General features: G+C 40.0%; 1 protein-coding gene across 6 annotated transcripts in view; it reads right to left on the minus strand.

Annotated features, from left to right (window-relative positions):
* Positions 1 to 14640, minus strand: part of ECPAS (Ecm29 proteasome adaptor and scaffold) — a 108799-nt gene that overhangs the window by 19819 nt on the left and 74340 nt on the right. For all 6 annotated transcript variants that reach the window (XM_043566675.1, XM_043566677.1, XM_043566674.1 and 3 more), the window contains 11 exons: positions 13674 to 13819; positions 13209 to 13263; positions 12271 to 12385; positions 11502 to 11570; positions 8136 to 8253; positions 7685 to 7852; positions 4861 to 4940; positions 4153 to 4258; positions 3347 to 3394; positions 2169 to 2290; positions 146 to 296 (listed from right to left, as the gene is read on the minus strand). In XM_043566675.1, coding sequence (XP_043422610.1) covers positions 146 to 296; positions 2169 to 2290; positions 3347 to 3394; positions 4153 to 4258; positions 4861 to 4940; positions 7685 to 7852; positions 8136 to 8253; positions 11502 to 11570; positions 12271 to 12385; positions 13209 to 13263; positions 13674 to 13819 — 1178 coding nt within the window. The remainder of the gene's footprint in view (positions 1 to 145; positions 297 to 2168; positions 2291 to 3346; positions 3395 to 4152; positions 4259 to 4860; positions 4941 to 7684; positions 7853 to 8135; positions 8254 to 11501; positions 11571 to 12270; positions 12386 to 13208; positions 13264 to 13673; positions 13820 to 14640) is intronic.

Here is a 14640-nt window from a genome sequence, read left to right on the forward strand (position 1 = left end):
TTGAGTTATTTCAAGAGTGATGAAGGTATCATTTGAGTCATGGAGTTTGTCTAGGAACACCAGAAAGACTGTTCAGACAGAACTCAGGACCTTAACAAGGCTTTTCCTCCTTGACCATGACCAACATGTCTTGTTGTCAACTCACCTTTTCTTGGTCTGTAGCCCGGAGGCTCAAATAATTGAGAACTTGGGGTTCCAACACACTTAAGGATTCCAACAGAGCTGGGATGAGTTTTGGTGCATGTGGTTTCAACATGGCTCCTGCACTTTTGCTAATCTTCACAAGGGTGTTAATGCTACAGACACACAGAACACAACTCCTAAGTCCTTTTAACAAAAGCAAGAAGCTCTACAAATCTAATCATGGGGACATTCTGTAGTTTATTGCATTCAGGAATACATTCGCCTGGTTAGAGTCTGGTCCTAACACTACCTTTTTCCTTTTTATTATAGAAATTTTTGAGCATATGTGAAAGAAGAAAAGAATCGTAAATGAAATCCTACATATTCTCTACCTGGTTCAACAACCAGCAATTTTTGGCCAATTTTGTTTCATTTATACCTCCTCCATACACACAAGCACACTTCCCCTCTCCGACATCATATTACTTTCAAGTATCTCCTAACTAAACTTCAGTATGTGTCCCTAAAAGACAAGGATCTTTTACTACAACCAAAATACCATTTTCAAGCTTAGAAAATATTAATAATATTTTTCACATAATCTGATATCCAAATTTCCCTGTTTCACAAGTGTCTTTAAGAGTTGGGTTTGTTGCTGGGGTACCTGAGTGGCTCAGTCAGTTAAGTGTCCCAATTCTTGATCTCGGCTCAGGTCATGATCTCATTATTTGTGAGATCAAGCCCCACATCTGGCTCTGCATTAATAACGCAAAGCCTGCTTAGGATTCTCTCTCCCTCTCTCTGCCTCTCCCTTGCTCTCTCAAAATAATTAAACTTAAAAAAAAAAAAAAAGTTGGTTTGTTGGAATTGGATCCAGAGCCCACCCACCCATTGCAATTTACTGCATTTCCCAAATCCTTTTTAACAGTATCGTCCCTACCCTTTTTTTTATAATCTGTGCTCATCAATTGTATTCCAATGGTGTCATTTAACATGCTCCTCTGTCCCCTGTACAGATCTGCAGGCTACATCAGGTTCAATTTTTTTTTTTAATACAAATCTTTCACAGGTGGTGGTGTACATGTCCTATTCCATCACATCAGGATGCATGTAATGTCTGCTTGTCTTTTTTTTTTAATATAATTTATTGTCAAATTGGTTTATATACAACACCCAGTGCTCATCCCAACAAGTGCCCTCCTCATTGCTTGTCTTTTTTTGTGAAGAGTTATCAGTGGATTCAAGTTTGGTTGACCTAACCATTCAGTTAAAGTTTCCCATCAGCCTTTCACCAGTGGAGTTAGAAGCTACTAATGATCATTACCGCAGATTATCTTACAGAGAATAGCAAAATGGTAATATCTTAATTTTATAATTCCCTTGCCTTTGTCATGCAAAATCTTTAAAAAAAAAAAAAAACTCCCCTCAGCTATTTTATTATTAGTAGTATGAAACAGTTACTGTAAGTATGGTACTATGCTGGTAGTATTAATTTGATCTAATTTTAAGACTGAACTAAAATGACAGATAAAATTCCTAGATAGGAGTCTAGTTTAAAAACAAAAAAACAATACAAACTAGAATCGTTCACCATTGAATTTTACAAAATACCCATATATGTCTAAACATGTGAGTGCATTTTTTTAGTAATTCATTGTTGCAGGTGGTACAGTTTATTTTAAAGCTAGTAATCTGCGAAATATTAACTAAATGATATAACCAATAACTCCCAAGGACCTGTGACATAACAGAAATGTGTGCCTGCTGGGGGCAGAGGCTGATGGCAACACAGTAAGATACCTAACTCAAGGTCAAGGCAGAATGGCAGAATGCTGGTCCAAAGCAAGGTCCCCATGAGAATGTCTGTTTCTGCAAAAATGGTCTACCTCACAACTTTTCACAAATGCTCTTCGGTCACCTCAATAGGCTATCCTCAACTCATTTCTCCATACTCTAAGAATCTAACATTCAGAGACACACTATTTCTGCTGAATGGCTAGGAACTAAGTAAATCCAATATATTCATTTAATCAGCGGATTCACACCTGAGGGCTCGAACTTCTGTCACAGGGCTCATCATTCCTTTGTCCAGAAGGCAAGGCAGAAGGACAGCGATGGTTCTCTGGCCAGCTGCTCCTTTGGCAGGGTCACACATTTTCACACAAACCTCACATACACAGAGTGTGGAAATTAGTGACAATGACCTCTTACCCAGTAAAGCATTCCTCTAACAAAATATTTCCCATAGCCACAGAAAAGAGTAAGTTAATCAACTTTCCATGATACTTTGGGGAGAAACAGGAAAGAGTCCTCTGTCTGCCAGTAACTAAAAGGAATTGGGTAATGCTTCCACTCTATAAGCTTTGGCTTTCTCAGGCCAACAGGAAACAGTCGAAAATAAAATGAGAAAATGTGTAAGAAAGCACTTTGCAGAAGGCTTAAGGTATTATCATCATCATCAATAACTTTGGGTGGCAGCATAACACAGTGGTCAGGGACACAAATGAGAAATAAGAAATACCTGTTTTAGGGGCGCCTGGGTGGCTCAGTTGGTTAAGTGTCCGACTCATGATCTCGGCTCAGGTCATGAGCTCATGGGTTTGTGAGATTGAGCCTCGCACTGGGCTCTCAGCAGACAGCACAGAGCCTGCTTGGGATTCTCTCTCTCTCCCTTTCTCTCTAACCCTCCCCCGCTCAGTCACACATATGCTCTCTAAATTAAATAAATAGAAACATCTGGATTTAAAACCTGGTTTTACTACTTACTACTTACATGTAACCTATGGCAAGGTTTACATAGCTAGAATGTAGAAGTCCCTGAAATACCACAAAATCAAGTTCAAGTAAGAAACTTATTTCAAAAAGCCTGGCAACCTCGTAAATATGCAAGGAAGATTAACACATAACCATAGCAATAGTAAGAGACGAGATAGATGCTGCTTGATCTACAAGGGTCCAGTGAAAGTCACATCTTATGTAAAGGCCCAGAGAAGCTGACCACAGAAAGAGATCAGACATAGACTTTGTCACAACTACTAGTATTCTAGTATAATGGCACCCAATTTCTCATTCACTCTAAGAACTGTGAACTAGAACATGAAGCCAATTACTTCATGTCACTGCAACTCAATGTCAACTTATATGACAAAAAAGAAGTCACTGTTGTCCTGGTCTCAGAAAACCCTGCCCCACCTCATCCCCGAGATAAGATAGGAGTTTTCACCTTGCTTAGGGTTTTCAGGGCTAGTTCTGCAGCTTTCCGTACAGATTCCTAAAAATGAGGAAAAGTATGGCATGATACAGATTCGTTTCATTCTCATCCACCCCACAATGTGTACTTAACTGCCCCCGACTCTATACAGATTAGTGAAAAATCCTACTTTCGATACCAGGTAAAAATAGAGTTTCACTAGGCTCCCTGTCCATCAAGGAACATAACAGCATATATTCCTTGAATTAGGAAGGACCTATTGTGACCTTGCAAAAACCTGGCTATTATAACAGTTTAGAAGCTAAATGTATTATTAACACAAACATATAGATATCTATGTGAGGATTCTGGAAGACTTTTAAAAGTCTGTAATGAATAAAGCAAAAAGAAAGGTAAAACTGAAGTACCTAATTCTAATGGTGAGATATCCCAAGTATTTAAAATTTGAATCACTTAGGAAAAATTCAAGAGAATTAGTCCCATTATTTGGGAGTGACTGATCCAATTTATAAAACTGATCAAGTAGAGGTAGTCTGGATTATTTCCAAACTGTTATTTATCCTAATCAACAGCATCATTAAATCTCTATTGAAAGAAAGTCAGACTGTAGCCACTTTTTTTTTTTTTTTAAGTCAATTCAATTTAGATCTAAGGATATCCACCCTCGTAACTTCACAGACACATCAAGACTGAAACTTCGGGAGGAAATTGTAGTCTCTTAAAACTGTCTGGAGTGAGTTGTGAAACACCTAACATATGTACTTTAACAATCCATTTACACCTATTCCATGAATAAATGCAGACTATTTCTATAATACCTTGATATCATCTTGTACCCGGAAAAGAGTTTCCCAAATTTCTGGAAGTTTATCAATGATGTCATCTAGGGGTCTTCCTCTCAATAAATCATTCAGAGCTAAACAGCTGAAAAGAAACAATTTGGTTTTAAAATATAAGATCAAGGTAGTTCAATCTTCTACTATGAAACAGTCCTGCCAAACAAGAATAGGGATTGTACCTGGATTTCCAGTTCCTACCCCCTCACTGCTGGACAGCAATACCTATTCTCTCCCTAGTTCCGCACACACCACAGGCATGTGACATCTGCACTCATCAAATGTCTGTGTCCCACAACTATAATACAGCCTCTTTGAGAGGATACATCACTTTTTAGTTACCAGTGTATCCCTACATGGGTAGCAAAGTGAAAGGACACAGCAGGCACTGAATAAATCATATAAATACATAAATAAATGATGCCCTACAAAGCCTCGACAGTGCCAATTTAACAAGTGATCTTCTTTAATGTCATACTTCTGTAAACTAAGACAAGTTAGAAACACCACTAACTAGAGGGGTTTTTTTGAGTTTTAAATAGTTAAACACAGATTGTCTAACCCAACCAAAAATATGCTTTTTAGTAACATGAATTTATTCCTTTTGCAAAAGTATAAAGCTTGGGAACCTGAAGAAAAAAAAAAAAGTCACTTCTATTTGACTAGTCTTATATTTCCAAAAAATGGTACCTAGATTCTCGAACTCGCCACATATTGCTGGTAAGGTTCTTAACCAGATCTTGAAGAATTTCCTTCAAATATTTATCCACCTAATGAAAGAAAAAGGTAAGATTTAAAATGTGAAATTCATCCACAGATTATTAACCTCTCAACCATACGGACCACATCTCTGAAGGTCAAGCCTAAGTGTCTCTAGGCTTCTCAGTCTACAAGTCTCTCCCCACTCTGCTTGTTGCCAGCTACCAGAACGATCATTCAAAAATGCAAACTTGATTCTCTTGCTTTCCTTAGTACATGAATAAAGTCCAGCCACTGGGACATGGATACAAAGCCCTCTGTGACCGATCTAGCTCCAAAGGTATCATGTGCCATCTCACCCTTATTCCTTAGTACATACTACCTCTCGCTACAATCCCCTTCCATGTCTTGCTTGCCTGGCTAATTCCTACTTGTCATTCAAGATTCAAATCAGGCATCATCTTTGCAGAGAAGACCGGCTACTCTCCTCTGACTTCCCACAGCACCTTGTTAGGCACGGCGTATCAGACTGTAAACAACTACGCTGCTTCATCACACTGAGACCTCAAAGACAGGGACAGGGTCTCACTTGTCTTCGCTTCCCTGGTAACTTGCACAGTGTCTGGCACATAAAGACAGATTATGACTGCTCAGAATGAAAGGTGAGTTCAATCTTTTATGCCTGTTTTGTTTGATATATTTGGTAATAACCAACCGATGATAGACTCAGTTTTTATACTGATCCAAAGAATCTCAAAACTATGGCTTTTCCACTTTTACTCTTGTAGGTAGAAGAGGTTTTGTTACCCTCCTTCACCCATAAAAAATCCAAGACAGACGTGAATAACTCACCTATGATTTAACAAACTGACATCTTCCAATGTCCACCTCTAAACATTCTATATCACCTTTTGCTTATAAGGAGATGATACATCTCAAGAGCCTCAGCCTGTGCCTTGGACTCAGATCTGTAAAGCCAACTGGCCTATTAGATCTTGACTGACCCAGGGATGCCAAATACTCTCCTAGAGCCTTCAAAGCTGAATCCTCAAGTGCCTATCACCATGAACAAGAGCACACTCAACCTGATACCAAACTGAGGAAGAGGAAAAGGCCACAACATGTCCAGGGACTAACTCCTTTAGTTAACTTTAAATAAAGGACTTAACCCAAAATGGCACAATCCATTTTTTTTTTAATTGGTTGCTTATTAAATGAAGGAAGGCAAAGAAAAGAGAAAGATGATACCCTGTTAATCAGGAAAGAATTAGGGAAAGAAGAGAATGGATTCAAGGGATACTTTGGATGCAGAGTCAGCAGAATTTGCTACTGGATTCAACTGTGTGTAGGGGCAAGACAGACAAAAAACCAAGATGATACCAAGTTTCTTGGCATGGGTAAATGGATAAATGCTGACAAGAGAGGGGAAAGTTTGTTTTTTTAAGTCTTGTTCTGGACTTCTTAAGTCTAAGGTATCTTGAAACAATATCCAAGTGATGACGTCAAGAAGGCATTTGGATGTGCAAGTCAGAAACGCAAGTCGTGTATGGGCCAAAATTATAAGATTGGGAACCATCACAACAAAGATGACATTTGTATCCACTGGAACTGATGAGCTCATTTAGGAAGATAAAGTTGAGAGTAAAAGGTACTCAGAGGCAAGCCCTGATAAATCCTAATATCTAAAAGTGAAATTGTGGGGCGCCTGGGTGGTTTGGTCAGTAAGCGTCCGACTTCGGCTCAGGTCATGATCTCACGGTCCGTGAGTTTGAGCCCCGCGTCGGGCTCTGCGCTGACAGCTCAGAGCCTGGAGCCTGTTTCAGATTCTGTGTCTCCCTCTTTCGCTGACCCTCCCCCGTTCATGCTCTGTCTCTGTCTCAAAAATAAATAAATGTAAAAAAAAAAATTAAAAGTGAAACTGAGTATGAGAAGCAGCCAGATAACAGAAATACAAGAGAGAAAATCATACTTGGCATTTGCCTGTTTCCTTGTCTATCTTCTCAATGAAGTGAACTCCTTGAAGGCAGGAACTATTATGACCTGTTCTCTACTGCATCACCAGTACCTACACACTGTTCTATTTGTGTGAATACACTGCCATTTCCTTAGCCAGCCACCCCATGGACATTTAGATTGTTTCCATTTTTAAGACTGTAATAAATGTTGCCACGAGCATCTTTGATACATTGAAAGATGAAAGAAAGCTCATTTGTTTAAACAAGCATACAAACATAGGGACACTTGTACCCCAATGTATATAGCAACACTCTCAACAATAGCCAAACTATGGAAAGAGCCCAAATATCCATCAACTGATGAATGGATAAAGAAATTGTGGTTTATATACACAATGGAGTACTACGTGGCAATGAGAAAGAATGAAATATGGCCCTTTGTAGCAACATGGATGGAACTGGAGAGTGTGATGCTAAGTGAAATAAGCCACACAGAGAAAGACAGATACCATATGGTTTCACTCTTATGTGGATCCTGAGAAACTTAACAGAAACCCATGGCGGAGGGGAAGGAAAAAAAACAAAAGGAGGTTAGAGTGGGAGAGAGTCAAAGCATAAGACACTCTTAAAAACTGAGAACAAACTGAGGGTTGATGGGGGGTGGGAGGGAGGGGAGGGTGGGTGATGGGTATTGAGGAGGGCACCTTTTGGGATGAGCACTGGGTGTTGTATGGAAACCAATTTGACAATAATCTTCATATATTGAAAGAAAATAAAAATAAAAAAAAATAAACAAGCATACAAAGTAGAAAGAAAGATGAGCACTGGGCAATCTTAGACAAGGGTTCACAGATACTTGCCGTTGATTTGTCAGTGACCAATGCATTCCAAATACTTGTCATGGCCTGTCGAATGCCCAGGTTGGGATCAAACTGATAACGATAAAGACGAGGAACTAGCTGAGGCAGAAAAGGAGCCAGCTGCTCTCCAGCTCTGGTGGCAATCACATTAAAACCAAAAGCAGCACCCTAGAAAAATAAAAAGATGAAGTGACTCAGATACATCTACTGTGGTAAAATATTAATACACTAAATATATAAAGATCACAAAATTACCCCTCCCAAACTTGTCCCTGAATACAGCCTGATTTATTGGTGTCCCAGCTTTACCAATGAGCCTGGGTGGTGGCCTGGCTCTCTCTCATCCCAGATTCTTACAAAATACACTGCACATCAATTGCCACTTCCTGCCAACGTAGCAGGTTTGGTTTTGGAAGTAAAAAGTAAAAACCATCCAGTGATAGGAACTTACCTTCCTAGAGTTCCACATTGCGTGATGGTTGGCTAAATTCATAAATTTATACACCAGATCTGGCTGACTAAGATCACTTGCCAGAGAACAAAGCTCCTTGTAAGTAGAAAGGCCCTGGCTTGGAAACAAACAAACACAAAGCATACGATAATGTATTTCTCTGCCTTCAGCCCAGTAAAAGTTACTTCACCAATATTAGGACATTTTAAAATTGTTTTCAATCTCATCACCACTGAGGCAGAGAACCAGGGTGAGAGGAATATACAAGTCACCTGGTTCAATTATCGACAATGCCAGATAAATGACCTGAAGACCCCTGTGACTCCCATGAGGGCGGAGACCTCACCACCTCAGGAGGCGGGTAACTCTTCGTTACATTGTGCACCAATCTCTCAGAATCATGAAAGTCACTTAAAGACAACTTCTATCATCCCTAAGCCTTTTCTAAGCTACAGCAGCCCATCTTTTTTTAAAGTTTTTTTTTTAATTCCCGTTAGTTAACACACAGTGAGTGTTATGTGCAATAATATAGTGAGTCAACAGTTCCATACAACACCCTGTGCTCATCACAGCCAGTGCGCCCCTTGAGCCCATCACTTATTTCACCCGTCACCCCACCCAACTCCCCTCTGGTAAACATCAGTCTGCTCTCTAGAGTTAAGAGTCTGTTTTTTGGTTTTCCTCTCTTTTTTCCCCACTATGATCTTTGCTTTGTTTCTTAAATTCCACATATAAATGAAATCACATGGTATCTTTCTCTAACTTATTTCATTTAGCATTATACTCTTCAGCTCCATCCATTTCACTACAAATGGCAAGATTTCATTCTTTTTTACAGCTGAATAATATTCCATTGTATATATATGCCACATCTTCTTTATCCATTCATCTACCTCAGCAGACACTTGGGCTGCTTCCCTATCTTGGCTATTGTATATAGTGCTGCTATAAACATAGGAGTGCATGCATCCCTTTGCATTAGTATTTTTGTATTCTTTGGTAAATACCTAGGAATGTAAGTGCTGGACCATAATTCTATTTTTAACTTTTTGAGGAACCTCCATACTGTTCTCCAGTGGCTGCACTATTTTGCATTCCCACCAATGGTGCACGAGGGTTTCTTATTCTCCACATCCTTGCCAGCACTGCTGTTTCTTGTGTTGTTGATTTTAGCCATTTTGACAGGTATGAGATGGTATCTCATTTTAGTTCTGATTTGCATTTCCCTGATGATTAGTGGCGTTGAGCATCTCTTCACGTGTCTGTTGACCATCTGTGTATGTCTTCTTCAGAGAAATGTCTATTCACATCTTTTAATTGGATTATTTGGTTTTTGGGTGTTATCAGTTCTTTACACATGTTGGATACTAACCCTTTATCATATATGTCATTTACCAAGTATCTTCTCCCATTCTACGGGTTCCTTTTAGTTTTGTTGACTGCTTCCTCTGCTGTGTAGAAATTGTTTATTTCAATATAGTCCCAATAGTTTATTTTTGCTTTTGATTCTCTTGCCTCAGCAGACATATCTAGAAAGAAATTGCTACAGCTGATGTCAAAAAGGTCACTGCAGGGGCGCCTTGGTGGCGCAGTCGGTTAAGCGTCCGACTTCAGCCAGGTCACGATCTCGCGGTCCGTGAGTTCGAGCCCCGCGTCAGGCTCTGGGCTGATGGCTCAGAGCCTGAAGCCTGTTTCTGATTCTGTGTCTCCCTCTCTCTGCCCCTCCCCCGTTCATGCTCTGTCTCTCTCTGTCCCAAAAATAAATAAACGTTGAAAAAAAAATTAAAAAAAAAAAAAAAAAAAAAGGTCACTGCCTGTGTTTTCTTCCAGGATTTTTATTGTTTCAGGTCTCACATTTATGACTTTAACCCATTTTGACTTTATTTTTCTGTCCGGTGTAAGAAAGTGGTCCAGTTTTCTTAACACCATTTGTTGAAGAGATTGTCTTTTTCCACTGGATATGTTTTCCTGCTTTGTCAAAGATTAACTGACTACATAATTATGGGTTTCTGGACTTTCTATTCTGTTTCATTGATCTATGTGTCTATTTTCGTGCCAGTACCGTACTGTTTTGATGACTACAACTTTATACTATAACTTGAAGTCTAGAATTGTGATGCCTCCAGCTTTGCTTTTCTTTTTCAAGACTGCTTTGGCTATGCAAGGTCTTCTGAGATTCCATACAAATTGTAGTACTGCAGCACCCCAATCTTGATAACTTCTTTTGAGTCTTGTTAACTTTCCTCTGAACAAGTAATATTTACTCAAAGACCCGATTATTTGTGTTACTCTGTGAAAAGAGCACTTTTCAGAAAAAAGTCTACAGGGAGGGTAAGTGGAACAAAAATAACTTTCAAGGGGTGTCTGGGTGCCTTGGTTAGCTTCCGACTCTTGATCTCGGCTCAGGTCATGATCTCGCTGGTTGTGAGACTGAGTCCCAAGTCAGGCTCTGTGCTGACAGTGCAGAGCCTGCTTGGGATTCTCTCTCTCCCTCTCTGCCCCTCCCCTGATAGTGCTCACTCACTCTCTCAAGGTAAATAAACTTAAAAAAAAAATTACTTTCAATGTGGAAACAGTGAGCTATGGGAGAAAGTCAAGGACAGAACAAACAACTGGTTTCTGGTGTTGTAGACAACACTGAAACAGGGCTCTGTGTGATGTCACAGCAAGGCCCAGCCGAGCAGTCTGACCTGAGGGTTTTCTGAGGAAAAGCAGCAGCGTAACCACAATGAAATAATGATAAGACAAAAAGAGGGTAAAGCTCTAGGAACTAATCTGAAATGCTAACTTGGTAGACCCCACAATACCAAGGAGAGTTGCTCCCCCCAAAAAACGAAATGCAGTGGATGCCAAGCTGTGCTGCCAGACCCCTCCTCAGGACTCAGCCGCCCGGGAGCTAACAGAACCGCCCTCAGTACAAGGTCAGGTCCTTCTCCAGAGAGGCCCACCACTGATGCCTAGTCACCGAGGGGATTTAAAGTCTAATGAGAGGATGTAAAGGCCTGGCCCCTCAAAGCAGGACAGCTCTGAAGGGCCAGCCCAGCCCATCTCCAGAGCTCAGGATCTGCTTAAGTATTAGCAGCAGGTCAGCTCCTCCTTGGGCCACCAACCCTCTCTCCGGCCTCGTTGCTCCCCCAGGTGATAAGGCTGGGGCACTCTTCATTTCAGGTTCCAGCAGACAAACCTCCACCTCACAGTCTGTTTCCCAAGAACCTCAAGCTGAGACACTACACTTTCTCCACAGACGTTTTCTTCTTCCATTAACATACAACATTTCCTAGGAAGGTGGGAATCAGCGTTGTGAGCGCTCTATTGACAAGACTAAAGGTGTTTATGATGAACGATCAATGCATTTGGCACACTTACCCATCGGGTGTTTTGCCAAGGCTTCCCCCTTGAAATACCACTGTCTCTCCAGAAACTTCATGTTTCGCTCTAAAGCAGAACAATAAGACTTGAAATTAGCCTCAATTTTTTCATACCAATGAAATTTTTTCATTCAACTGATTCATTTCCTTTATAAACTGATAACATCAAATTCCACAGCATGAATCTACCATGTGCAAGATGTAAAAGTCACCTAAATCCTTTCCAATAAGCCTAAGAATTTTGTAAAATGAACTCTAGGATGAACAAAGAGACATAAAAGACATCCCACGTCAAGTTAAACTGCATTAAATGTGGTCACCCATTAAAAACTATCCTCCCTGTAAGGAAGGCAACATAAAGCAGTGACCCAATTACAAGAATGATCGCCCCTCTCATCCTCTTCACAGATCAAGCTATGAAAGACATGCAAGCTTCCTCTCCACATCTTCATGTTCATTTAGTCAACAGCAATTATGGTATTTTTGTAATCCGATGCTTTGATTGTCCGAGAGCATTCAACTTTCAAAGCCCAACCTACTGGCATGTTTCTGAACAGTAGTTTGGTTTCTTTCACTTTACTGTCTAAACAGGATACACTGAGTAATTAAACCACTCTCCACTGCAGAACAATCGCTGACGTGCAATCTACAAGAGCTTAATAAACAGGAACACCAAAAGCTGACGTTTCCTTCTTCCACTGCATATTCTCAGTATGTGCAAAATTTGCTGTACATGTTTAAATGTGAAATGTTCAAGTTCACTGTACCTTTTGCCAGTCATGAGTGTCTCTACAAGTGTTGAAACCAATTCCTGTTGATCTTGTTCATTGCCCAGTTCATACACCAACCCAAGACCTTTTGAGGCAACATCTTGGCTAAGTTCTGCACACAAGTCAGACAGAATAGTATTACTTTAAGAGAAATTTGTCTTCTGGCCATCACTAGATTTTTTAAAAAGCTGTAACAGAAATCCAAAATAATATCAAAGTAAAGATATGAAAACATCATCAATCTGCTTATTATGTTAAAACATACTAAATCATCTCAAGGGACATGGCACCAAAAAAGTCCCTGTAAAGGAGAACTACATTCACAAGAGTCAATTCACAAGCCAAGTCCACACTGCTGGGCCTAGGCATGCAGGCACCGTGAGAGAGGATCAGGGCGCTACAAGGCATACTCATGCGAAGTACAACAGCCTCATGGGATTTCAACACATCCACGTCCAATGTTTTTTAAATGAAAAGTCAATACGAGACCCTATTATATTGAAACAATTTCTAAAACAGAGCTACTTATTTCAATGTCTAACACGTTCACCCTCCCCTGGCTTACATCACAAAATGGAAAGGAATCAGAAGTAAAAGAAAGCGATTGTTTATAAGTACTATCATTGAGGCCTCAGCTCCATTTTTATTTTAATTTTTTTTTTATTTTAAATAAACTCTACGCCACACATAGGGTATCAACTCACAACCCCAAGACCCAGAGTTGCATGCTCTACTGACTGAGCCTGCCAGGTGCCCCAAGGCCTCAGCTCCATTTTTAAATGCAAAACTGAAGCACATGATCTGATTAATCAAATCAGTCAATAAGAATCGACTTTCCTTTGTCCCTCTTTTATGCTCGTTAATCTAGATTTTTTTCAAAATTTAAAATACAAGTTTACTGAAGTTTGGCAATCAAATATTTACCAATAACCTACCATCATTTTCTGACAAAACGGAAACAAATGCACTCTGAATTTCCTTCAGGTGAGACTGAAAGAAGAAAAAAGGAGTTTAGAACACAAACTCTACCTCTTGGTAGATAAGGGAGGGTAAGAATCTTTTCTCAGCGTACACAACACCTTGTTCGAGTCTTCCAACCCCAGGGAGCCACATTACCTATTATGTTATGCTCTGGTCTCTGAAGGCAGCCAAATTACCTGAAGGCTGGACCACTTCTCAGCCTCCCTATCCTTACCATTTGACTTTATACCTTCAAGTTCAGAATCATCTTCTAGCTGATATAGATCAGGCTGTCATCTTTCATGTACAGCTTATTTCAAAATATTTGTTATCAGTTTGTGGCCCTCCCCTTCATACACTTTTCTTCCTACCACCTTTCAATTATAAATATTTCATAAACAATTTCCAAAGGTGCTGAGCACATGTATAGCATGGCTTACCTTCACTTCTTTATGGGTACTTAGCTTCCTCACAAGGGAAAGGAGCCAGATGCAGGCCGCTTGCCTCACGTGTGGGTTGGGGCTGACAATATGTTTATTTAAAATCACATCCAACACCCAGGGGACCACATCATTCACTTTGGCTCCTGAGGGGAAAAAAAGGAATGATAGAAGTAATTAAAGTAATTAGAGTTTCCTGAAAAATTAAAGTTTAATATTTATTCAACACAAGAAGCTTATAACATATAAATATCTGAATGACTAAGGTGTTTAAGTTGTTGAAAGAATTTTGGTAATCATCTACTTCAGAACCCAACATAAGCTAAATAAACCTTCAAAGGTACTCTCCTAACTTTAGCTCCCTAGAACGAAAACTTATTCCTACTACGGGGGAGGCTATGTAGGTGTAGGGGGCAGGGGGCATATGGAAAATTTCTGTATCTTCCTCTTAATTTTGCTGTGAACCTAAACCTTCTCTTAAAAAATTAAGCCAATTTAAACAAAAATTATCCCTACTCTCTCTGGTCTTAGCAATTTTTCCTTCTCTACCACATCTTTTCCATCTCCCACCTAAAAAACTGACACACAAACAAAACTCTTCAGACTTGACTTTCCTCCTCTAGCTACTCGTGCCTTTTTTTCTTCTCCTTTATTACTTCAGAGTCCTTGGACATTTCTGGCCAGCAAGTGTGTTGCAGGCCCATTCTGTGCACTGCAGCATGTTCAGCAGCTTGCTGGCCTCCCCTCTCTAGAGACCAGCCGCACCCGCCCTGTCCAGTGTCCAGACATTACCAAATGTCCCCCACGGGGTAAAATCTCCCTCTTACAGTCAAGAATCACTGCTTTTCATTAAAACCTTTCAAGTAGTTGTCTATACTCAATAGTCTAAGCTTTTCTCTCCTCTTTTTTTGAACCCACTCCAAATCAGGCTTTTACCTTCTCTACTCCACAGAAATTACTTATAAAA

Source organism: Prionailurus bengalensis, chromosome D4, assembly GCF_016509475.1.
Source record: "Prionailurus bengalensis isolate Pbe53 chromosome D4, Fcat_Pben_1.1_paternal_pri, whole genome shotgun sequence".
NCBI lineage: Eukaryota > Metazoa > Chordata > Mammalia > Carnivora > Felidae > Prionailurus > Prionailurus bengalensis.